The sequence below is a fragment of the Trematomus bernacchii genome, unplaced genomic scaffold, assembly GCF_902827165.1.
Source record: "Trematomus bernacchii unplaced genomic scaffold, fTreBer1.1, whole genome shotgun sequence".
Classification (NCBI taxonomy): Eukaryota; Metazoa; Chordata; class Actinopteri; order Perciformes; family Nototheniidae; genus Trematomus; species Trematomus bernacchii.
Window position 1 is genome coordinate 1,468,658 of NW_022987839.1, and position 23,199 is coordinate 1,491,856.

The 23,199-nt window shown below is 40.0% G+C and overlaps 1 protein-coding gene across 1 annotated transcript in view; it reads left to right on the forward strand.

Moving 5' to 3' along the window:
• The window catches only part of LOC117500280 (guanine nucleotide exchange factor VAV3-like), a 46,974-nt gene extending 26,634 nt beyond the window's left edge, over nt 1–20,340 (forward strand). Inside the window, 10 exon segments of the mRNA XM_034153091.1 lie at nt 318–340; nt 984–1,032; nt 3,329–3,459; nt 6,111–6,176; nt 6,424–6,458; nt 6,606–6,722; nt 11,255–11,342; nt 11,859–11,988; nt 18,662–18,810; nt 19,510–20,340. Coding sequence (XP_034008982.1) covers nt 318–340; nt 984–1,032; nt 3,329–3,459; nt 6,111–6,176; nt 6,424–6,458; nt 6,606–6,722; nt 11,255–11,342; nt 11,859–11,988; nt 18,662–18,810; nt 19,510–19,551 — 830 coding nt within the window. The 3' untranslated portion in view covers nt 19,552–20,340.
• The last annotated feature ends 2,859 nt before the right edge of the window (nt 20,341–23,199 follow it).

Sequence of the window (23,199 nt, forward strand, 5' to 3'; positions counted from 1 at the left end):
TTTTAGAAAAAATATGACGTTTAGCATTCAGATTATGCTCTAAAGATATTTAGCCATTGTTGCATCTTACTCCCATGTGAAGCTTCAGCTCTTTGTCACCAGTGTGGGGCTGTAGTCCAGGTACATTACCCTCACCGACAGCTGAAGGCAGCTCAGGCCTTTGACATGCTTTTCTGGAGCAGCAGCGCGGTGGTCTTTATGTATTCTGGGGCGTGATGAGGGCCAGCAGAGGTTGACAGTTGAGGTTGTATGTCAGGAAGCGACCACACACTCATATTGTATTCTTCTCACTTTGTTTGTCTCTCACCTGACTGCAGATTCCACCAAGCTGAAGCCCAAGGTAAGTTTCGACTGTTTTTCTTCGTAACTTATGCCTATGTACTTAGTGAAGCAAAACATAGCAGATAAGATAATATTCACCAATACATGTGGAGTTCTGATAACTCCTGTCAACTCATAACAGATGACCAATAAGATCTACTGCTGCTGCTCTGTGGGTTAAGAATAAGTTAATATTTGCTGTCACTTCACTTTGAATCAAAAAGATAATGGATCTTAGGTCAAAATAAAAACTATAAACCATAATTAAACTCTCAAAAAGTATATTTATGACTTTTTCTGTGTCACATTAGAAGCTCAATGTAATTAACCTGTCAGAATAGTACGAGGGCTTTTACCTTTAAAACACTGTTTATGTAATTTGTGACAGCTAATTTAAAGACTGTTCAGTTCAGATATCCAGGTGGTTTGTGGATAATATTTTCATATATAATTTCCGACAAAGACAAAAGCTTAGAAACAGACTTCCTTCATTTGACTCTTTTATGTAAAATAGTTAGACCAAACATCCAAAGAGTAAACACTCACAGATAATTGTTTTTAAAAGTGTGACTCATTGTTCAGGTGGGCTGATTGAATGACCAGTCTATTTCTCTCTCCATATTTCTTCCTTGCTTTTATTTCTTTTGTTCCGTTTTGCTTAGGGTACTTCCTCTCCCCAACAACAGGAAATCCCAACACCACCAAACTCAGGTCAGTATGGCTCATGAACTCTGCCTGTATGAACCTGATAGCCATTACATGGTACCTTCTTAAGCTGTTTCCATCTCAATTCAGACACAACAAACAGGAGGAAAATGGCACGGTTAGTCAGAGGCCAAGGTTAGACCTGAAGGAAAAAGATTATAGCTTACCCTCTAGGTCAGGGGTTCCCAACCTTTTTTCCCAAGAGCCCCCCCCAAATGACTCCTGTTGGAAGTTGCGCCCCCCCCCACACACACACACACACACTGGATTCCCGCTGTATGAAGAAATTAAAGGACGGCGCAAGTGGAAACAATTCACAAAGGGATTAAACTGTTTAAAACACATGCTCAAAGTAAGCCGGATTTTGCCGATGTGTTTATGTGGATTCAAAAGTCGTAAATAATCTATAAAAATGGAGGAGACCGATCTGATCCGAGCAACTGTGACAAATAATCTGAAACCGGCATGGACAATGACTATGTTTTAAAAATGCGCTTATCCAGAAAAGCCTGGTTTGGACACTTTACGGGCAGAAGAAACATTTCTATTAAAGAAAGAATTATACATTTCTGTATTTTTATGCCTATAATAGCTACTAACTTGAATTTTTATTCAAATTAATTAGCCAATTATTTTTTATATTTTATTGTAATGTAGAGACAAGGCTTTTAGTGACAATCATGTATTGCGTTAAAATTATATGTAAACTTTTTTTTTTTTTTTTTAAATACAAATTAAAAGTCTAAATATGATATTTGGCCTCAAATCATCTGAGGCCTGGCGCCCCCCCTGCGATCTTTGGCGCCCCCCACTGCTCTAGGTGGTATCAAACCTACAAAACCTCACATTATTTATCAAATATTGCTCAACGTATTCTTCTTGGAAATGCAAGGACGTGAATCTCCCATGCTGAGCAAAATGCCCACACGCAAAATTGAGCAGTTTCTTTTTTGACACATATATTTGAGTAAGAATAACCAATGAATAAAAGGATGTAGAAGGGATCCTTAACCAATGCACAAAAAAGCCTTTTCTCGCCGCATGCTGTGATGCCTACACCCGAGACGGCATTGAGATGAATTGGAGTGGGTGGAATCATTATGAAGAATCCTGCAGGAGAAATGCTGGCGGAAAAGCACTTCCAGCTGTCTATATGCCTCGGCCTCAACCGCTGAGCTGTGCCTTTGTGATGAATCCAGTTCCATAAGGGGCTTTATTAGAAAGACAGCCATGCTTATTGTTCTTATTAAAAAACATGAATTTGAGATATTCCATTCATCTGAGGTCACCGGCAGCTAATAGTTTCCTCGGGCTGGTTTGCAGGGGAGCCATGGCTGGAGGGGAGATGTGTCTGAGGGGGCTAGATGTGTGAGTCTGTGGAGAGTAAGTGGCTGTGTCTTTAAAGTTGGCAGGGGCCGTTTAGTCTTAGCCTTAGCAGGATGCTTGTGGCTGTGTTGGTCTGCCATGCCGAGGAAAAAGATTGGAGCTGCACCGTACACCAACCAAAGAGATTCATTTCCCTGTGAGAGTCAATCCCTGTGTTTTGGATTGTTCCATTGTGGTGGTTCAATCAAAATGACTGTCAGGAAGTCACATGTATGTACCTGTGAGGGATAATATATGCTGACACTTTTAGGAAAATGTGTAAAATACATACTTTTGGATTAAAATAAGAACAACAATAGGTTATCACCCACTGCGTATTCATGCAGATAGTCATGCCTCTGAGATTTCTGCTGTCAACTCAGTACAATGCAGTGTGTCACGGAAAATGTACTTAGTCGTTCTTAGTTAACTGAAAATCTACAATTAGATAGCAACTTATCAGGATCCAAAAATCATGTGTTTGCTCACTTCAGCTTGCTGCAGTTAAATAGAAATGTACTCAAGAGCAAGATATTACTGTTGTGACTAAGAAGAATGATAGAAGTAAAAGTAACAGGAAATGCATCAAACATATGCCCACTGTTCATGTAGACTTAGTTCCACTTGGCTGTATTGCAAATAATAGTTCCTTTAGACTTAAAAGCATTAAAATCACATTTTTAGTTAAGAAGAAATTAACATACAGTGTAACTCATTTTCAATCTCTTTGTTGTACACATTAACAGTATTTTTGAACTATTACATACATTTAATAGATACAAAATACTGTGACTATGTATGACCAAGACCTTCTTAGACTCATTCATGCTACACGATATTATTTATCTTGCACCTGCTGTATCTTCCTCTGCATAACACTCTCCGATAAATGTTTAAAAAGTTGAGTGTGCATGTGTTTGTATTCCCTGTCTGCCAGGTTTACCCAGGATGGTTGTGATCAGAGACTACAGTGGCATCCCCTATCCGCAGTGTGGGCCCCCACTAAGCATTCATGCGGGGGATGTCATTGAACTGATGTTTGCCGACCTGCACAGCTCTTGGTGGCAGGTGCGTGTCACTCAGCTCATCTTCGTTTTATCTGAACATCTGTGACTCCATGAAAAAATAACATGTCACGGCTCACCGGGTTGGCTCAGTGCACGCAAAGTCTTTGCAGTGTCATGGGTTTGAAGCTGTGCCGCATGTCACCGTTTCTCTCTTACCTGCTGCATGTCCTTCTATCCGATAAAAGCTTTGAAACTAACGGGGTGACATCAACAATGTATCTCCTTTGGCCGTTATTGTTTATAAATCACACATTATATCGAGGTTGTTTTATCACATTCTGTGTCCTGTCAGGTGAGCCATAAATATGACAAAATGATGAGGTCAGCGTTAATTAGAAATATGAGTCGAAATATCTGTTTGAACTCTGCAGAGCCCCAGTTACATTAAAAGTAGGATATCTGTCTGTTCTTTCACTCCTCGGATTGAATTACAGCCTCCATCAGATGATCTAACCAATTAGTGGCTTCAGTTGATTAATTGAGTGCCACAGAGAGACGATAAAACAGCAGACATGGGAGTCTCTGGAGGACGTTTTAATGGTTGGTGCACAACCTCAAGTACAGGCACATTTAGCAACCATCTCACGAGGTCAGCCAAAGGTTGACAGCGTTTGACCTTATCTATTTTTGAAAGGATGGGGCGATTTATCTGGGGTCTTCCGGCAGACTCCCTAGCTGTTTCTCACTGTGCTTTACGGCTGCATTAAAGCCTCATCCTCATGTTGGTGCTGCTCCTATCAGACTGCAGTCTTTGCCAACAGCACTGCTGGGATTTGGCGCTTGGCCAGATTTCCTATGCTCCATGTTTCCCTCTGTTGTGGCAGAGCACAAGGTGGATGGAGAGGACATGAATGCCAGGAGACTTCTTGTAAGCCGAAAGAACGACTCGCTGAATGTCACGCTGCAGACCTGATGGCACTGCATTGTTTGCTGCCATGGCAACAATGCATGCTGGAGGGGGATAATTAAAGGAATTAAATGATAATACACATTTGTGTCTATTCCAGTAGGGTGCATAATGATACTGCAACAAGGCCCTCCACCAAAAAGTCAGATCCAATTAGCTAATTGTTCTGGCTTTGCAAAGTAGTGAATAGATGCAATTATATATATATATATATATATATATATATATACATCACATGTGCAAGGCTATTGGACAGCAATGTTAATGAGAAACTGACTTTGACTCCAATCCACAGATGTACTTTAATAAGTCACTATATCAATCAATATTGAATTGTCTTTAAGTGCTATATACATTACATTTATTATTATTATTTTAATATTATTGTATTATTATTATTATAATAATTCAAATGTTATCTTCATTATATTTTGTGGTTTGTAGCCTGTGTTTTTACTTTTTTCACAGAGCGGTAGCATATCAACAGATGGTGGCAGTAATAAGCCAGGAAATGTAGGATTCAGTATACAAAGAGAAAAAAGGATTAAAATACTAAAATATAAACAATAGAAGTTTCAAAGCATGAAAAAGACTTTTCAAGAGTTCTCAACACGTTTGTAAGGGTGTCGCGGTCACACACAATGCATTTTGGTGGGAAACACTGAATCCAAAGAAAACCCTCTTTGTTTACAATGAAATCTCCACAGGGTTCCTTTAATCTTCAGCGTCCCCAGTGGCGCCAGAGGATGGAATTACAGAACATTGAGAATTCATATCCCCTGTTACCCAGGAGGCAATTATCCCCCGTCCCACTGGCAGAACAATACAATCAATCACTGTAATTTCATTTGATCCTTTGGCTGCTGCCTGTTTATGCCAACAGAGTAATAAGTTTAATCTTTATCATACGCTTATCGAAGGCATAACAAATAGAGAGGGGCTTTCAAAAAACCTTTGATGAAATGTTATTACACAGAATGAATCATTGAGATGGGTAAAGATTCGCTTTCCAATCTAGTTACTGCCGGGGCTTGCACGGTCCCAAAAAGCATTTCATACTCTAATAAAGAAGAGTGAGGAGGAAAGCATGCAGGGCAGGAAGCTGAATGAGGGGCTCCACATGCCCTCAACACTCACTGTCTTCTCAGATTGACTCAATGGACTTCAAATTGACCTCAAACTCAGAACTGGAAACTCCAATTATCTGTAATTTAATGTTGATATACTGTATATGCATATTACTGTCTTCCAGGTAATGCACATGATAGAGTACTAAGGTTATATAAATAAACTGAGCATCTGTAGCCGCCCGTTTGGATTAAAAATTAAGTAATTTGTTTAAACAAAGTGGTTTATTAAGTCTACACTGTGTTTGTTGAAGGAATTACTGATTTCCATATAAAGCTCATGTTGTGCTTGAGGCAGGTTAGCTAAAATGCAATTGTTAGTCTTTAGTTCAAGCCAAAGAGCTCGCGCTGTTTGGGTATTCAAAGACCAGAATAAGATCCATTATTTAGTGTTAAACGAGGCTCTTGTTTTGATGCAGTACAAATCTAACTGCCGGCAGAGTTTGAACCATAATTAACTTGGGCTGCAAATTAGATGCACCGCTTGTTGTGTGCTAATTGCTGAGGATTTATTGAAGCTAGTGTGGGAGGGGAAGGGAAAAAGGCAGCGAGAGGGAGAGAGAGGTGTAGTTGCTTCCAGACAAATATAATGCGATTAACAGCCAGTTGCCTTTGCAGGGGAGAATCCTGGCAACAAGCAAGATTGGCTTCTTTCCAAGTGACGCTGTGAGGCCATGCCCATGTGTAAGTGTGCATATTTTTCATGATCAATAAGACACACTGAGTGTGATTACAATGCATTCAGTGGATAATGGCTACTATTGATGTCTTGGTACTGAAATGTAAGGCTTTTCAATTGCACTTTTTCGCTCTAGAAGACTGATTTTAGCCATTAGATGTGGCTTGAATATCACCTTACAACAAATGACCTGCACCTCTGTGTATTGACTCCATTAAAACAGAAAATAACAGCACTACTTTTCAATGCCAGGTTCCAAAACCTGTCGATTACTCGGCCCAGCCCTGGTAAGTGATAACAACAAATGACTGCAGATTGCTTGCAACAACCACAAGTCATTCCTATTCTATTTGATATATTGCATTGACTGTTTTCATCCTGTTTAGAATGATTGATTGCATTGTAAGTGCAGAAGTTGTTTATGGGTGTTTCAGGTTTGCAGGGCCTATGGAGAGATACCAGGCTGAGGTGGAGCTTCTGGACCGAGGAAACAGCACCTATCTGATTCGACACAGGAGTAAAGAATGCACTGAATATGCCATAAGTATAAAGTAAGTGACATGATGGCTTGTTTTCCATTTATTTCCATACTTAAGTTACAATTTACACTCACTTCAGTTTATCAAGGATGGTGAAATAAACATAACACAGGCAGTCAGCAGCAATCTTGTTGGCGAAAACACCTTATTGTTAGAGGCGAGTGGCAAGAATCATTCAAGCAAACAGAACAGAATGCCCACATGCAAATAATAGCTCTCTACAACAGTGGTGCAGTATCTGAAAACAAGCAGCTCATCAAATGTTAAAAGTGGATGTGCCGCAGCAGGATGAGGCCATGCTGTGTTCAACTCTGGCCAATGAAATACAAGAAGTTACAGTGACTATATAATCATGAAGAATGGAAAAAAGTTTGCGTGATCTGATGAATCACGATTGATCCTTGAATGCAAATAAGATAAGATAAGACTTTATTTATCCCGAAGGAAATTGTTGTGCCAGAGTTACACAAATACAATAAACACAGCAGCATAATAGTAAAACTGTACACTAAAAGTGCAGTAAAAAGAGCAATTAAATATCTACAGAAAACATGAAACATAGACGGTCACATAATTAATGTAATTATTACCAGATGGAGAGACAGAATTAAGATTAATGTCTGTTTTGCCAAAATCACATGAAGCCTGCAAGGGGACTTTGAATTTGCGATAACATTAGATAAGTAGGAAAAATACTCATTGGTCAGCATAGCAGTAGCTGTTTATGATTGTTTATGCTCTCCCTAAAGTGTTTAGGTATGTAAACACCTGGAAAGAGACAGTTCTTACGACTCATATTTGGTATTTCAATTATTTGAAAGCCAAGTGTGTCTTACAAGTAAACGATGAATCAGCAATTGTGTATGTTCACACATTGCTTTTACGGTTTATTTTAGCACTTGTAAAATTATATTCAGTTACTATTTTTCCTGGATAATTCACAGACAATGCTGTTGCAAGTTTTTATTGGAACTATTTAGTACAGCAGAGAGTCCCAATGAAAACCGGTGCAAATGAGGTCTGTTCCTGGAAAGACTAGTTGCTGTTGTCATTTTTAAAGATCAAACAAACTGATCCGCATCTTTATTGAGATACAGGTAGATAAATATCCCTTAAACTGTGAAAAACCAAATCTCTGCACAACTACACACTAGAGGTAATTGAGAATGCTTTTATTCTAAATTGAGCATTCATTCTTTCATGTGTTAGTGCATCAGGGTTCATTAGGTACATCATACCTTAACATTATTGAAGTTATTGTTAGTTTACCCTGATCGTCTGCTCAGTCCAGACATTGCAGCTAACTTGCAAAGATGTGGAATTGATGATCATTTTAACCATCTACATATTGTCTGTCTACTCTGCTCAGACATATTTCCAAGGAGAGCCTGATAGCTTTGCATCATACTTTTTGCTACTCTTAGGCTATCAGTCTAAGAAAGATATTTCAAAAGATGGCTAGAAACCAACTTGAATTGTAGATAAAACTTGAATCCCTTTAGGCTTTACAAAATGGCTGCTTTATCTGCCAGTTGAATGTGTCGGTATTCCTCTTTTGAAATACAACACTGGCCATTTAACTGGTGAATATCTTTAAGGCTACATCAGAGCTTGTTCAGTTTTATAAAAAGGAATCGAGACCTCCTGACATGACGGCTCTCTGAGATTATAACGATTGAGGGTGCGCTCTGAAATTGTGTTTGGATGTTAGGACTATTGAGACAGTGACACACCATTCCAGCCCATTTGGTTTTGGTGGACTCATACCGTCTCTCATTCAAAGCTTTGATGTACAGGGCCAGTCTCTGAACACTCCAATCCTAATTGCCTGTCTCACTGCTTAAGATCATTATCAGGATGGCCATTTGAGATAATGGAGCTTTTATACAGAGAACTGCTACTAATCAACTGGAACTGTCTAGTGTCAAACACTTGTGTGTGTGTGTGTGTGTGTGTGTGTGTGTGTGTGTGTGTGTGTGTGTGTGTGTGTGTGTGTGTGTGTGTGTGTGTGTGTGTGTGTGTGTGTGTGTGTGTGTGTGTGTGTGTGTGTGTGTGTGTGTGTGTGTGTGTGTGTGTGTGTGTGTGTGTGGCCTTGGGAGCCTATAGGAGGAAGGCAAGACTCACCAAACAGGGCTCATCTGTCTCTATGCGTTACGCACTATATAACTCAACACACATCAATAATGTATTACTCGCCATAGTCATAATGTATCTGCGAATTTGCAACATGATCACATTCTTCTCATTCATACACTGCATTGGGAGATTTACAATACGGATCCATCTCCGGTGTAACATGCACATCACCATGTGGGTCACATGCAATGTACAGCACTGTGTCTGCAATTGGCTTGACGGCACATTCCCACTGGCGCCGAACAGTATGCATGTACAGAGACGTGTGTGTGTATTTTCAAGGTCGGAACACACTGCGGTTTTAAAGAGGTAGCCTGAGCTATGAGTCTCACATGACATATTATTATTTCATTATTTCCTTAATTTATCAGGCCTATTGCTCCCACACACATTACATTATGTTTGAAAGGTATTCTTTGTGATGCATGTTCTTATCTTGGGTAAAGAGAGCACATCCATGGGGTGCTTTAATAAAACAATCACATGAAATAATTAACAGAAAGGTAAAGCAAAATAAGAAGAAATCCACAGCGGATATTTTGACATGTAATAGTAGGAAAGGTGTAATTTATAATATTAATACTGTCAGAGCCTTGTCAATGTGTTTGCTGGCTCATTCACAAGGCTGTCTGATACACTGATATGGAAAAGAAGCATGACTGTTATTAATTAAACCTGTGCTTTCACTGCGATCAGTCAAAATGTTTGTTAAAAAGGCCCATTATTAAAGCTGGTGGTGACAGCTACCAACCAATCATACAACATTTAAGCAACAGCTAAAAACAATGCATTTAATAAAAACATAGACATTGACATATTGAGAGGACAGTTCCCTTTAAGTCATTTACATTTCAAAGTATTTTCTCCATAGGTGACACAATGTCCCCCCTTTTGCCCAGGGGTGATTTGTTTCCTATGCTCATAGCCATATTTAAAATGTAGGAATTTTTTCATGTTCCCAGGATGGTAGCAGTTGAACTTGGATTCTCATCATGAGTTAATTTGTTAAAGGGCCCATGTCATGCTTTTCCGGTTATTACCCGTCCCCTTGTGTGTTATGAAGGTTTTTATGCATGTAAACGGTCTGCAGAGTCACAAACCCTCAAAGTACACCCTGTAGCGAGTAAAACTCTAACACAGAAAATACCTCCCCAAAACGCCTCGTTGGAGATACGTCATTGTCCATTTGATTCTTCCATTTCGTTCCGGGTACGGCATGATGTCAAGCCGCACCCGGAACGAAATGGACCAATCCGTGGAGCCGTTACGTTATGTCCGTGGAGCCGTTACGTTAAGCCCCCGCTGATTGGTCCAAATTGACCAATCCACGGACTTCCTCACACACACATCTGTGTGCAGGGAGCAGGCAGCTCAGCTGATTTCTCCTCCCTGGCTGCAGGCTGAACAGACAGTTGGGATCGCGGCGAAATTCTCTCTGCAGACCCATTCTCACAGCGTTTATCAACCTTTTTCTTACTCAATCTCAAGCCACACTTATTGTTTTTACTTCGGCTGTGACTTTATGTGTGCTCAGGATGAGTTTGGCTGTGTTTGGCATCGCTAACAAGGAAACAACACCTCCACGGAGCTCAGCGCGATTCACAACGTCCCGACCAATCAGAGCACACTGTGCTCACAGGGAGGGTGGGGGCTGGAGCTATTGGAGCTCCAATGAGCCGTTAAAGGCAGAGAGTGAAATTCAGTGAATACACGTAGTTTACAGAGATGCTGTATGAGAAACCAATGTGAGTTTGGAAAATTGCACAATATAAATCTATTCTAGTAGACCTCAACAATGGAATTATGATCAGTGGAAATGGCCATGACATGGGCCCTTTAAACAAAAAAACATACATTTTGTAAATTGTTTGTGTTCTTTTCCTCTTCTGGGTTTGAAAAAAATACTAAACTGCTATTTTCAAAAGATAAATAGATTGTTACAAAGTGTTATTGGTTCTGACAGTATTTAAGGGATAACAAAGGAGGAAAGTATTTTAATCATGTTTTTCTTGTTAATTGCTCAAAATGTTTAGCTCTTAATGCCTCCAAAAAGATTTTAAATCCACCAGTCGAAGAAAGAAACCCCATGTCTGTAATAACCGCTCACAAGTCATGTCCCCTTTAAGGCATTACCTGGAATAAAGAGTCACCAGCAGACTCTGGTATACAGTATTAATTCATCTTACATTGTGTCCCTATGCTGCTTCTATTATGATCTAATGTGAGTGAATTTGATCTGATTTTGACAGCAGGGAAAACCCAAGGAGTTCTTGTAAAACAAAGTTGGCTGGCTCTGCTCAGCGTGGCAGCCGACAGTCAGACCTTCGTGATGGTTCACCATAGAGACTGGATTGATGTGGAAGCATGTATAGTTGATTAGCAGCCCATGTCTTATTCATCCTCCACAGGTTCAACGATAAAGTCAAGCACATTAAGATTCTGACTAAGGATGGCTGCTTTTACATCGCTGAGAGCCGGCTGTTCAGGACTGTGCTGGTAAAGGTTTTAACTTTGTATGGATTTTTGTGCCCTATAAACTACTGAAGCATTAATGAGTATAATCATGTTGACATTACATTGCTTTTGCTGCACTCCCTTGAGATAAACCCCCAGCATGCAAGATAAAGGTTTACTTTTGCTTTGTAAAATGATAAAATATGTCTACTTGTGGTTTATTTCTACATTTGTGTGTGCACTTGCATGGCTACACAGACATGTTGTTAGCAACTGCCTGTGGTATTGTGTCTCAATAGCTAATATTAGCTTGTTTCCAGTACTTAAACTTGAATTGGGTAGATACATTTTTTTTTTGCAGTTAGTTGCCCTACTCATAAACACTTCCTCTGCCTGCTGTTTTATTATTAAGATCAAACAAGCAGTTACTTCCTGACCAACCTACCCACCCATGTCTTTGCATTAATTTCTATACATTTGCACACAATAGCATCTGAATTCACATTGGATTTTCTTTACTAAGAGTTTGTTTTGTTATATTGTGCTTGTTTAACACAGGACTTGGTGGAATACTACAAGCAGCACTCACTAAAGGAGGGTTTCAGCAGTCTTGACACCTCTCTGCAGGTCCCCTATAGGGAGATGTCCAATGGAAACACGCCCAAGGCCATTACCAAGGCTGGCAGTGGTGAGTGTGCTTCAATAATCCAGATACCCTCTGAGAGACTCCCTGACACAGGGAAAAGTTACCAGTTCAGATGAGATCTGGATCCGGGTTACAGTTGAAAGTAATTCAAAGCATTTGTTTTGAGAACTGTAGAGATGGGTTTATAGTTCAGATAAAGTGAGGTGAGTGGGTTTCCCCTCAGAAGTAGACCAGTGTGGATGTCTTTCTCTAAAGCAATTTTTAGAAACTGATATTTCCCAGCTCATTAAATATAAACAACAGAACTAAGGAAAAAAAATGCTAAAATCTGTATTTTACTTGCTATATCCCCGACTACAGACCAGCTAATGTCCTCACTTCTAAGAACTATAGAAAGATGTCCCACGCCACGTAACATTATGAAATTATGATGACAGAAAGCATGTGTCTGGCTATCAGACACCGTGTGTCTTAATACCTGAGGCAGTCCCATCTGTGATATTTGAGACACGCTAGAAATATTTAGCAGAGTTTAATGAGCCACAGGATTCCCAAGGGAACAGCACTGGTGGAAAGATAGTAGCAGCTTTTCTTGGGAGACATGCTTTTGCTGTTTTGCTTGATTGAGCCTCTTTCACACTTTCCATCATTACAATGAAGTCTTATACAACATCTTCTCTTTATGACATCGGACCTAGACTTTGTTCAGTTTGGTTCTGAAATGTTTGCTATCGGTGTTGCTAACTTGCAAACAGTGCTTAATGTAGGTTGGTCAGTAATGTATGTTTTATTCTTAAGGGTCAAACCTTTTTTTTTAAATTGGCTTTGAATTCCTTTGAAGACAATGACTCATACATATATCATGCCTTATTTAGTTTTGCTAAAGGATGCAAAAGATGGTGAAATGTACACAATCAAGGATGCATTACTGTGAATGTACACTCAACCTTTGTTATATAAGGTATGGCTTTGGGTTATGAGGCTATGCATGCTATGTGAAAGACCCCATCCCTTTCACAGAAGATGTTATATAGAATTATTGTTAAACTCAAATATGAGAAGCTTTCAAAGTGTATGAATGAAACATGCAGCCAAGATAACGTTGCTAAAGTACCGGTTACCTTGTGCTGACTAGGTCAATGTTGACCGTGAGAGGTAAAGCAGCATCTCTGATTTCAACCTGCAGGCTTCAACAGACATGAATAAATGCACACTCGAGCTTAAATTCAACAAGACCGGCCCCTGCGTGATTACTGGCCCTCGGAGACAGGCGCAGATGCTCATTCACTCTGAGGAGGCCTGTGAAGGAGAAAGGTCCTGAGGAAGAGGAAGGATAGAGAAAGAGGCAGCAATAGAGAGTGTGAGAGGGGGACAATGTGGACAGAGTGAAATTGACAGAAGTAGGGGAAAGGAGGGAGAGTGTTGGATAGGTAGGAATTCAGGAAGAGGTGTAAGAAAGTAAGATAGGGTAAAGGAAGAGAGAACTATTTGGGACATAGTGAGAAAAACATTGATGTAAGAAGAAAAGGTAAGAGTGAGATTAATGGCAAGGGGGGGGGATAGAGAGAGTAAAGAAAAGAGCACAATTAGGAAAGAGTCATCTGGCGGCTTTTGTAGTGGAGTTAATAAACCTTTAAGCTAACCAAGAGTTAGAGGAGGAGATAGAAACCACGCTCTTGTCTGTGCAATACAAATAGGGCTTTTTATGCTGTCTTATTGTAGTGGAAAACTGGAAACTCCAGGTGTCAGCTAGCAGTGTTCTGCACCTCTAAAGCATAACACATTATTTTTATTTATTTAAACCAAAGTGTAAAAACAACATTTCATGGGATTTTTTGTTCCATAATGATTTCTCAGCTACGTCTGGAGACTCCAGCAAGTTGTTGTGCTTAGCCAAGGATCCTACTCCTGACTATTGTGGTATATTTATCTTATTGACAATAAGTCTGGTAAGATACCAACATTTCATTTTTTCCCAAAGTGTTGAACCATTCCTCGCTGCCAAACTGTACACATTACATTACAAGCCAGACCACCTCCCACTAAGATCTAATGTATTCTTGTGATTTTGCACCTTCATATGAACCTGTTTTTTTTGTATAAACACATATTCAAATACAGATTGCATTCTAATAGCTAGTGTGAATGAGGTAGAACAAAGACACAATGCGGAGAAGGCAGGGGGGAGAGATAGAGGAAGAGACAAAGACAAAGAAGGGAGTAGGAGAGACAGAGAGTGAAGTAACTAAAAGGAGCGTCGGCAGCTCACCAGGCTTGGCAGGAAGGTCCCAGTTAGGGCCCAATGCCCCAGGCAAGCACCAGGAGCCTGCTACTCCAAACGTCACACTCCACAGGCTGCTCAGCTCCGAGATGGCTTCACAATTTTCCTGACAGGACATGACATTTCACTTGGGCTGGCAGTGGAGGAAACTGTGACAGCCGCCTGCTGACACACACCTGGGGGACACCCCTGGTCCAACTGAGGCGCTGCGCCTGTTTCCACAAAACTGGGAAAAGTTTGCAAATATGATCTGATGCAAAAGAGCAGAAAGCAGCTGGAGGTAAACTGTCTTAACTTAAAGAGAGACGTACGTGTAAACAAGCACAGTTGCTGCAGCAGAGGGAAGCAGGCGACGCTGGAACAAAGTCAAAGTTAGCCCTTTGTGTCTGCTCGGATGTAAAATTCTGCTACATCCTTGTGCCTCTGCCTCCGTTGGCAGCAACGCTCTCCCAGCGCATCACGCTTCAAAGCAGCTCTGCAAGAGGTGTGTTTGTGCATCGCTGCCAATCAACGCGCTTTCCTTCTGTGTGAAAGCCTTGATAGACCCGGCGTTGCCTCAGTGCATTCTGGGATAGATTATTATTGCCTTAAGTCGTCCACCCCCATAGACAGACTTAGTGTGGGCAACACGTACTCTGTCGGGTAAACAGCCTCCACAGAAAGACAGATGTCATGCCAGAAACAAAAAGCACACACAAAATGGTTTGAATCTTAAAACAGACAACTCTGAGTGAATGCAAGCCTGAGCAAACAATCACAAGATGCAGAACTACTGAAGAAAACATCAACATTCTGGAGTAATTTGTTTAGAGGAATCCCAGCCAGCAACTTTAATTAAGTCTGACTGAGTGCTTTCTGTGTGTGTGTGTGTGTGTGTGTGTGTGTGTGTGTGTGTGTGTGTGTGTGTGTGTGTGTGTGTGTGTGTGTGTGTGTGTGTGTGTGTGTGTGTGTGTGTGTGTGTGTGTGTGTGTGTGTGTGTGTGTGTGTGTGTGAACGTGATGGATGGGAAACAATTTAAAATCATCAGTGTTATTAAGATTTACAATTTTTCGGTCTTAAAAAAGGATTCTAAGTGAATAATCTTCAGCATTTAATAGAGAAATATTGAAAATATGATTGGACGTTTAGTTTGATAAGATGAAACTGCATCAGTATAATGTACACATTAAAATACATACGTTTTGTGCATTGTATCTTTATATATATATATAAAGCAGCGGACTAAGTATGGAGATCTTTTACTAAGCTTTAACTAAATTAAAATTGTAATATCACAGTGTATACTCCGTAACAAGTCTCTGTGGTATTCAAAATTCTAAGTAAAAGTAAAACATTAGCATTAATAAGTATTTATAGTTCAAAAAGTACCAGCAAGAAAGAAAAAAGATAATATAATACTTTATTATATTTATTGATCCTTTAATGTGTTCATCACTTTAATTGTTACACTGGTAAAGGTGGAACTTGTTTATTTTGCTATAAATAATGCCGTGTAGCTCTTGAGTCTCCTTGATCCTTGGTATTTAATAAAATACTATTTTTTTATTATTAATTACAATTTTCTTTCAGCAACTAAAGCAGATGCATAAATGTAATGGATTAAAAAGTAAAGTATTTGCCACTGAATTGTAGTACAAAGTAGCAGGAAATAGAAATACTCAAGTACTAGTTCAGTACCTAAGTTATAGTACTTAGGGACTGTCCACCACTGTATATATGTATGCACACACATACATGTTTGTTTATACTCTGTGCAGGTATGTTGTGTGTGTGCACTCTGGTCAGACAAACAGTTCACACCTATTGGCCTGCATTTACTAATCCCTGTGGGCAGAGGAAGAAGTCATGTAACCATATTGTTGTGATGACAGCAGGCGGCTTTCTGAGTGTGAGGGGCTGCTGGCTCACATGGGATTTCATATGGGAGCAGAAGTCTTTGGCTCTGCGGTGTAGATGTTCTTGTCATTTCCCTGTGCTGTGCCCAGACGTATACTTACCCCCATACTGTTGCTCTGGCTCGCCTGGTCTGAGGCTTAAAAGGTTCTTATTGCTGTGTTATACAGTATGACTTGGGGGAGATTATAGAAGTATGAATCCAGTTCAATAAGCTGTTACAACAGCTTCAACTCTTCTAGGGAGCTTCTACAGGAGAATTTAAAACTGCAGGGATTTGCTTTCATTGAGCCACAGAGCATCAGTGAGGTCGGCCACTGCTGCTGGGCAATAAGTGGGCGTTCACACCGAAAGCAGCCATGATGTTAACCTAACACAAATAGGCTGCCTTGGTTGGGTCATGTTGCTTCAAATACCAGTGGGATGTTTTCAAAATACAATCCAGGAAAGCCAGTTAAAGTGACCTTCAAAGGCTTATCAAAAGCCAAATCACTGCATAGAGGTTGATTATACTCTGAGACAGGATTTTACGACTCTCAACGACAATTATTTTATCTGCCAACACGATAACTGTGTAGTAGAAATGTACTCTTCACATTTGATTGGCTACTGAAGCTCCTTGCTGGGTGATACTGTGTTGCAGTGCAGCAAAAGTTGAGCTGGTGAAACTTGTGCTGGAAAACCCTCTGTGCTTTTTTTTAAGGACCTCTGCATTGGCCTCATGCAAAGAATTGAGAAGACGGGCCTTGCACACATCCTTTCAGATCAGAGTTGGAAGGGTCTCACAGCAAACTTTGGAAAACAATTTCTTTAAGGACCTGGCTTTGTGCAGGGGGGCATTGTCATGGAAGGGCCCTTAAAACTGTTACCACAAAGTTTGAAGCACAGTACTCTCTGAAATACTATTTTATGTTGTTGCAATAAGACCTAACCTTAATTACAACTAAGGGGCATAGCCCAAATAATAGCTTGTCAGTATTTTCTGAAAATAATGTGTGTGTGGTGACTTGACAAATGTCTGATGCTCTAACAGTTTTGCCCTTCTCTCTCCCACCCGTCCTTGCTTTTTTCTTGTTTTTGACTTTGCCAACTTTTCCTCTATCTCCCTCTTCTTTACCCTCTCTCATACCCTCTTTCTGTCAAACTTGTGTTAACTTTGCCTATGTTCTGTCTTTGCTCCCACTACGGCCTGAATCCCCCTCCCATCACTCGCTCCGTTTCTCTTGTAGTTCCTCTTGGCGGCTGCAGCTTTGTTCCTCCCTCCTCCTCGCCTTTCTGGTCAGGTACAGGAACATCTTTTCTACTCTCTTCGTCTCTCACTTGCTGTATGCCCACATTTCCAGGTTTCCAAAGACAAACTGTCTTGTTTTCCCTGCCTCTGTTAAATAATGTATTGTAATGATGCCGCTTATACGTCATATTGCTAACCCTAACAAGTCATCATGTGGGGAAAAAAACATTCACGTCAGCTTCCTGTAACTCTAAATCGGAAATATTGCGAATTTCTGACAGCTCTGATATCTCTTGGGAAAATAACTTCAGAATTATCCACAAAACAGTGGCAAAGAAATGCAAAGCCACCAATGCTAGCATTTACATTTGACCCAAATCCAACAAATACTATCAATTCAGCTAATTAAAAGGGAAGAGATACAGTTTTGTGTTACACATAATAAAGGTATAAGATTACTCTGTCCGCCTTTGTGTGCATGTGCATATATTGTATATGCATGCATGTACTGTATGTGTGGGCGTCTGTATTGGCATAATGCGCCTGTGTGTGCATGAGGGAGTAAATGTATTCCTTTCATCCAGCACATTTTCCCATTTGTGTCTCCTGTATTTTCATAGATAAGGTAAACAAACCCGTGCACACCTGCGTCACAAGTGATATGAGCCCTGACCTGCATGAGTTGGAAAAACCTGGTATAACCTGAGAAATGCTCCTTTAGAAACATGTAATGATAGAATGATAACCCATGACCTACCACCTCTACTTTTTTTTGTTGCAACCAAGCCAGGTAGCTGTATATATGTCTCGCTCATCTTTGTGGTTTTGCTTTTACATGTATACTTAGTTTAACTCAGGACCAGGAGTCAGGGCTGCCTTATCTTACAAGATCCACAATGATTTTACTGTGGATAATACCTGTGTGTCATACCATTGAAAACCTTAACCATCAACTACAAAATATAATGAACATATACCACTGTATATGAAAGGTAGAGAAACTGAGTTTTGTTGAACTTGTTGCCTTGTGATTGTCCATGGACAAGTACTTGGTTTCTAATTTGCAGTTGACCTCGAGTTTACATTTTCCTTGTCAAAGTTTTATTAAAATATAATAATAAGATCAGTTTAGGGTAATGTTTAAAAATCCTTGCCCTTAAGTGCTCCCAATCATATCTAAGAGTATCCATACTTTTTCATTAGATTCTGAATAAAGTGCCAAAGAAAGTTATTTTTCCATTTTAAGTCTAATGGCTGCTCTATGAACTTAAATAAGAGAGGTCTCTCAATAATAAGACTCTTCCTCTCAGTGTTTTCCCCCAGGGTGGTGGGTATTGCAGTGGCACGCTATGACTTCAGCTCCAGAGACACGCGGGAGCTCTCCCTGCAGCAGGCTGACATCATCAAGATCTACACCAAGATGACCAATGGGTGGTGGAAGGGAGAGGTCGACGGCAGGGTAGGTCTCCCGTAAGATGTTATTACTGAAATGTGTCACTGTGGCAGATTTCATCCTTACCCTGGTGTTTTTGCACTCTTATCAAATACAGTGGTAGCTCTAGCATAAGTTCTTCACACATGTATTCTGCATGCTTATACAGTATTTTTACACATCGTTTTGATTAGACAATTCACTCTTGAATACCAGGCATTAGAATTGCAGTATTAGGTTATAATGTTCTGCTTTGAGTTAATTTGAATACAAATGATCAATGATTACCATCTCTTAGAGCTTAAAGGGAGTAAAACCATTTTTGTTAAAGCAGATTTCCCGTGGTGTTATTTTGTGAGGATTAAAGTCTCAGTGTATCTACTGGTCTATACTAACTTTACCCCAAATTATATTTGTGATTAAACTTATTAAAGCACATTTTTTCACAATACAAAGGCTTGATATCTGAGTGTCATGGAGGGTGGTTTGATCTTGACAGGGTGGGAAGGAGTAGTGTAGAAATATTTGTATGTGTGTGTATTATGCAAAAATGTGAAAGCTGGGATCAGAGTAAGAGTTGGAGGTGACAAGGACTACAGTGTGAGGAAAATTCACCCTTCAAAATAGTGAAAAAGAATGAAAAATTCCAAACCTACATGATAAATGTTTACCCGTCAATTATATGTGCCATTTAATGGATTTTCTCCTGTTATTTTGCCTTTTCAGATAGGCTGGTTCCCATCTACCTACGTGGAAGAGGAGGAATGACTTTGGGGGATGGATGACATCAAGTCAGCGTACATTCAAAGTTGACCTCCTCCTGTGAGCGCCATGCTGCTCCGCCACTCTCTGTGCCCTGCCAGTCAGATCTATTTGATAAAAACCCGGGGACTCAAACTGAAGAGGAAGCGGTGATGCCCTCAAAAACCTTCTCTTGCCCTCTGACAGACTCTCACACAGAGCAGATGTCAAATCACAGATTCCAGGAGTATCTGGCCTCTCTGCGGCCCTGTCTGTCCCCCGGTCCCACTGGGAAGTGCATGTGCTGTTCCCAGATAACCCTCACTCCTCCTTTCCTGCTCACCTTGTCTTATTATTGATGACTACATTGGCTGGTGTGAGACTCGCCTTCACTGTCATCATGTTTCAATAGGAAGGCTCAGTCACCCAACTGGAACACAGATCCTGCTGACAGCGCACTGCGCCCAGGTACCGCAACTAATTGAAATGCAGGAGCTGAGGAGTTTGACTGTTGTTGGAACAATAAAACCCTCTTGGCTGTTCAGATATTTGTGTTCGACTCTCTGTCTGACTTTTTAAAGTTTAAATCACTGGACTGATGTAAACTACTGTATGTGATATTTATATACTTTTGCTGAGTTTTGATTTGACACTGTTTCGATGAAGGATTGATCTGTTATGCACATGTGCTGTTATTGTAACCTTAATTACAATATGTCTTGTTGAGCAAAAGGTCATTTGTTCATATCATCACAGGATAATGTTTTTAAAAGTTTTGGTATCCACCACTGATAAAACGATGTCTCCAAGCTTTGATTCCTTGTCTGTTATAATTTCGTTAAATCAAGTTTTACCATTTGATTTGACCTGCAAGACCGGCCAGCCACCAGGACAGAAAACAAATGGTTTGAAAAACTACAGAATTGTTTGCACAGACTGTCAATAACAGTTAGCTCAGGTAAGCTCATCCTTATGCTGGTCGTCTTCAACAGGGTCTTGACCTGACTGCAGTCCGTCTACGTATCTGACTTAATTCGGCAAAAGCTCACCTCGGATGGCCTTCCACGTAATCACTGAATAATCCTGTGTTACCAAAACATGTTATCCGTTGCTCTGGTCTAGGTAATCCATATAGAGTTTAGTAAAGGTATTTTTTGAACAGCAACTTGTTAAGCCACACTCCTCCGTTGGATTGATATTCATGGCAAAGGAGTACATATTTTATCAAATGTATGTCCAAAATGTGAGAGTGATTTGCATTTTGTGTTTATGGAAAAAGTTATACAGTAGATTTTTTCACTTAACAAATGGGAGATAAAACAAGACGTGAAAATCATAATATGTTTTATTCTTATTTTCATCTCTTGTTTCGCTATAGTTGAATTCTGTCTGTGTTGGGGGACAATTGGAACTGGCCCTGAATTAACGGTTTATGAACCTACCACATGCACTTTAATAAACAATAAAGACAAGATTAAAATGTATGATTTAAACTGGAATTATTCCAAAAAGCGTACCGATCACCTAAATTGACATTGTTAATTGACTGGCTCCACCCCGTCGGCACGCTAAGTGACGTAAATCAAACACAACGAAATGACCGGAACAGGTGGTACCGCTAAAGTTTTCAAAATGGATCTTCAGTTGATGTCGGCGTTCATTGAGGGCCTTGTACCTTCAGTGAGATTTGTTTGTAAAGAAATATCCCGCTCACTTTACAACTGCACACACTCATTCCACCCCAAAATGTTTGAAAATGTTGAGGAGTGTTTGGGACATAAAGACTGAGTGGACTGCTTAATGCTTGAAACAGCTTTATTTTAAAGATGTTGATCCTGGAGCATATTGGGGGGACTTCATGGTGCACAAGACTGACGGGAAGCCCTTCAAACCGGCGAGTTAAAGAAATGACACTCATGCAGCTCTGTTTTTGCTATTTGCCTAATATGCTTTGTGTATTGTGTGTACTTTGGCCTTTGCGGTTTATATTGTACATGTTGTTTCTCTCTTGGGGATGTTTTATTCTGCTGTTAACTCAATGATAAGTGTCTGTCTTGTATGTGGCTTAATGCATTGTGGCACACCCGCCGAGGTGTGGCTTTTACTTGACTCTAATCATTTATTTGGTCATTAAGTCGGTCATATGTTGAATATTGAGTTTTGTCCTCTTTCTGGATTTACTTCTTGCAAGGCTACACTGAGAAAGATGCTGAATGATAAGCAGTTGTGTGCACAGGCTGCAGAGTGTCATCTATGGATAAGGATTATATTGGTTGGGCCTTAAGGGCTATGATGTGCTCTGGTACGTGACTAGTTTATTCAATTTTTAATTTATAGCCTTTAAGTGTTATTTAATTAATTGGATCTTGCATATTTTGTCATCATATAAGCTTATTTCTTTCTTTACTGTGCCTCTAAGAGTCCTACTTTATTACTTTTCCCTAAACACTTTTTACACAATAGAGGAACCTTAAAGTAAAAGTGTAATGTTCTTCAGTAAAACATTAAATTACTTTTTCCTTTCTTTGAGCTAAAAGAACCGGCTGCTGGCTGTAGCTACCTATTTAATGGACAGATATGGTTCATTTACGCCAACAATGACAGTTATGGCTCGCCACAAGGGTCTAGGTTAACATTGTGGACCATCAAAATAAAAATAAAAAACGTACTTTTATAATATTTAACTTTGTTTCTATTGAATGGCACTATAGGGAAAAAAGAGTGCCCATTTCTCATGTTTTATGCTATTTGAAATCAGCAAAGTAAAATACAATGCACAAAAGTGTGTGTGTGTGTGTGTGTGTGTGTGTGTGTGTGTGTGTGTGTGTGTGTGTGTGTGTGTGTGTGTGTGTGTGTGTGTGTGTGTGTGTGTGTGTGTGTGTGTGTGTGTGTGTGTGTGTGTGTGTGTGTGTGTGTGTGTGTGTGTGTGTGTGTGTGTGTGTGTGTGTGTGTGTGTGTGTGTGTGTGTGTGTGTGTGTGTGTGTGTGTGTGTGTGTGTGTGTGTGTGTCAGACACAGGTAGGCCTATATACTTCACTGCAGGCTGCTTCATCTTTTAATAATTCATTTTAAAAACAGGTGAACATTTACATTCTACAGATTTTGTGTTTACCTCAACTCTTTGGTTTCTCTCTTGGAATGAATGATTCAAGGCTGATGAAACAGCTGTTCACTGTATGCAAGGTAGCACAAGGGCGAGACTGTTTCCCTTCAAACGTTAACATCCCGCGTACCATGAGTGTGACATCAATATTTAATAAAAGCATACCCTTAGAATTGTACTTTTGAAATTTGAGAGGCTATTTGATCTTTTAGACAAATGTAACATTCCGGGAACAAAGCCTTTGTAGTTTCATCATAAATCATAGCTGTGTCTTTACAGAGTTGGATGTGTAGTTGAGAACTTGCACAGCTCAAATAATGGCTGAATAAAACAGAACAGAAAAGGAAAACACCAGTTGCGTGGTGCGGGGATGTTAGCTCTGTTAAGGTCTGTTTTTGTCTAAATTTGCCTCATTGAGATACAAGAAAAGCATTTGGGCAAGTAAACTTAAAAAAGAAAATGCCACTCATGCATGAGTTCATGTGTCATTTCCAGGAAACATGGAACAGAACATTAAAAGTTAAAGTACATTGTTAGTAAGTTCAAACCTCGCCTCATGCTGGATTTCTTGAA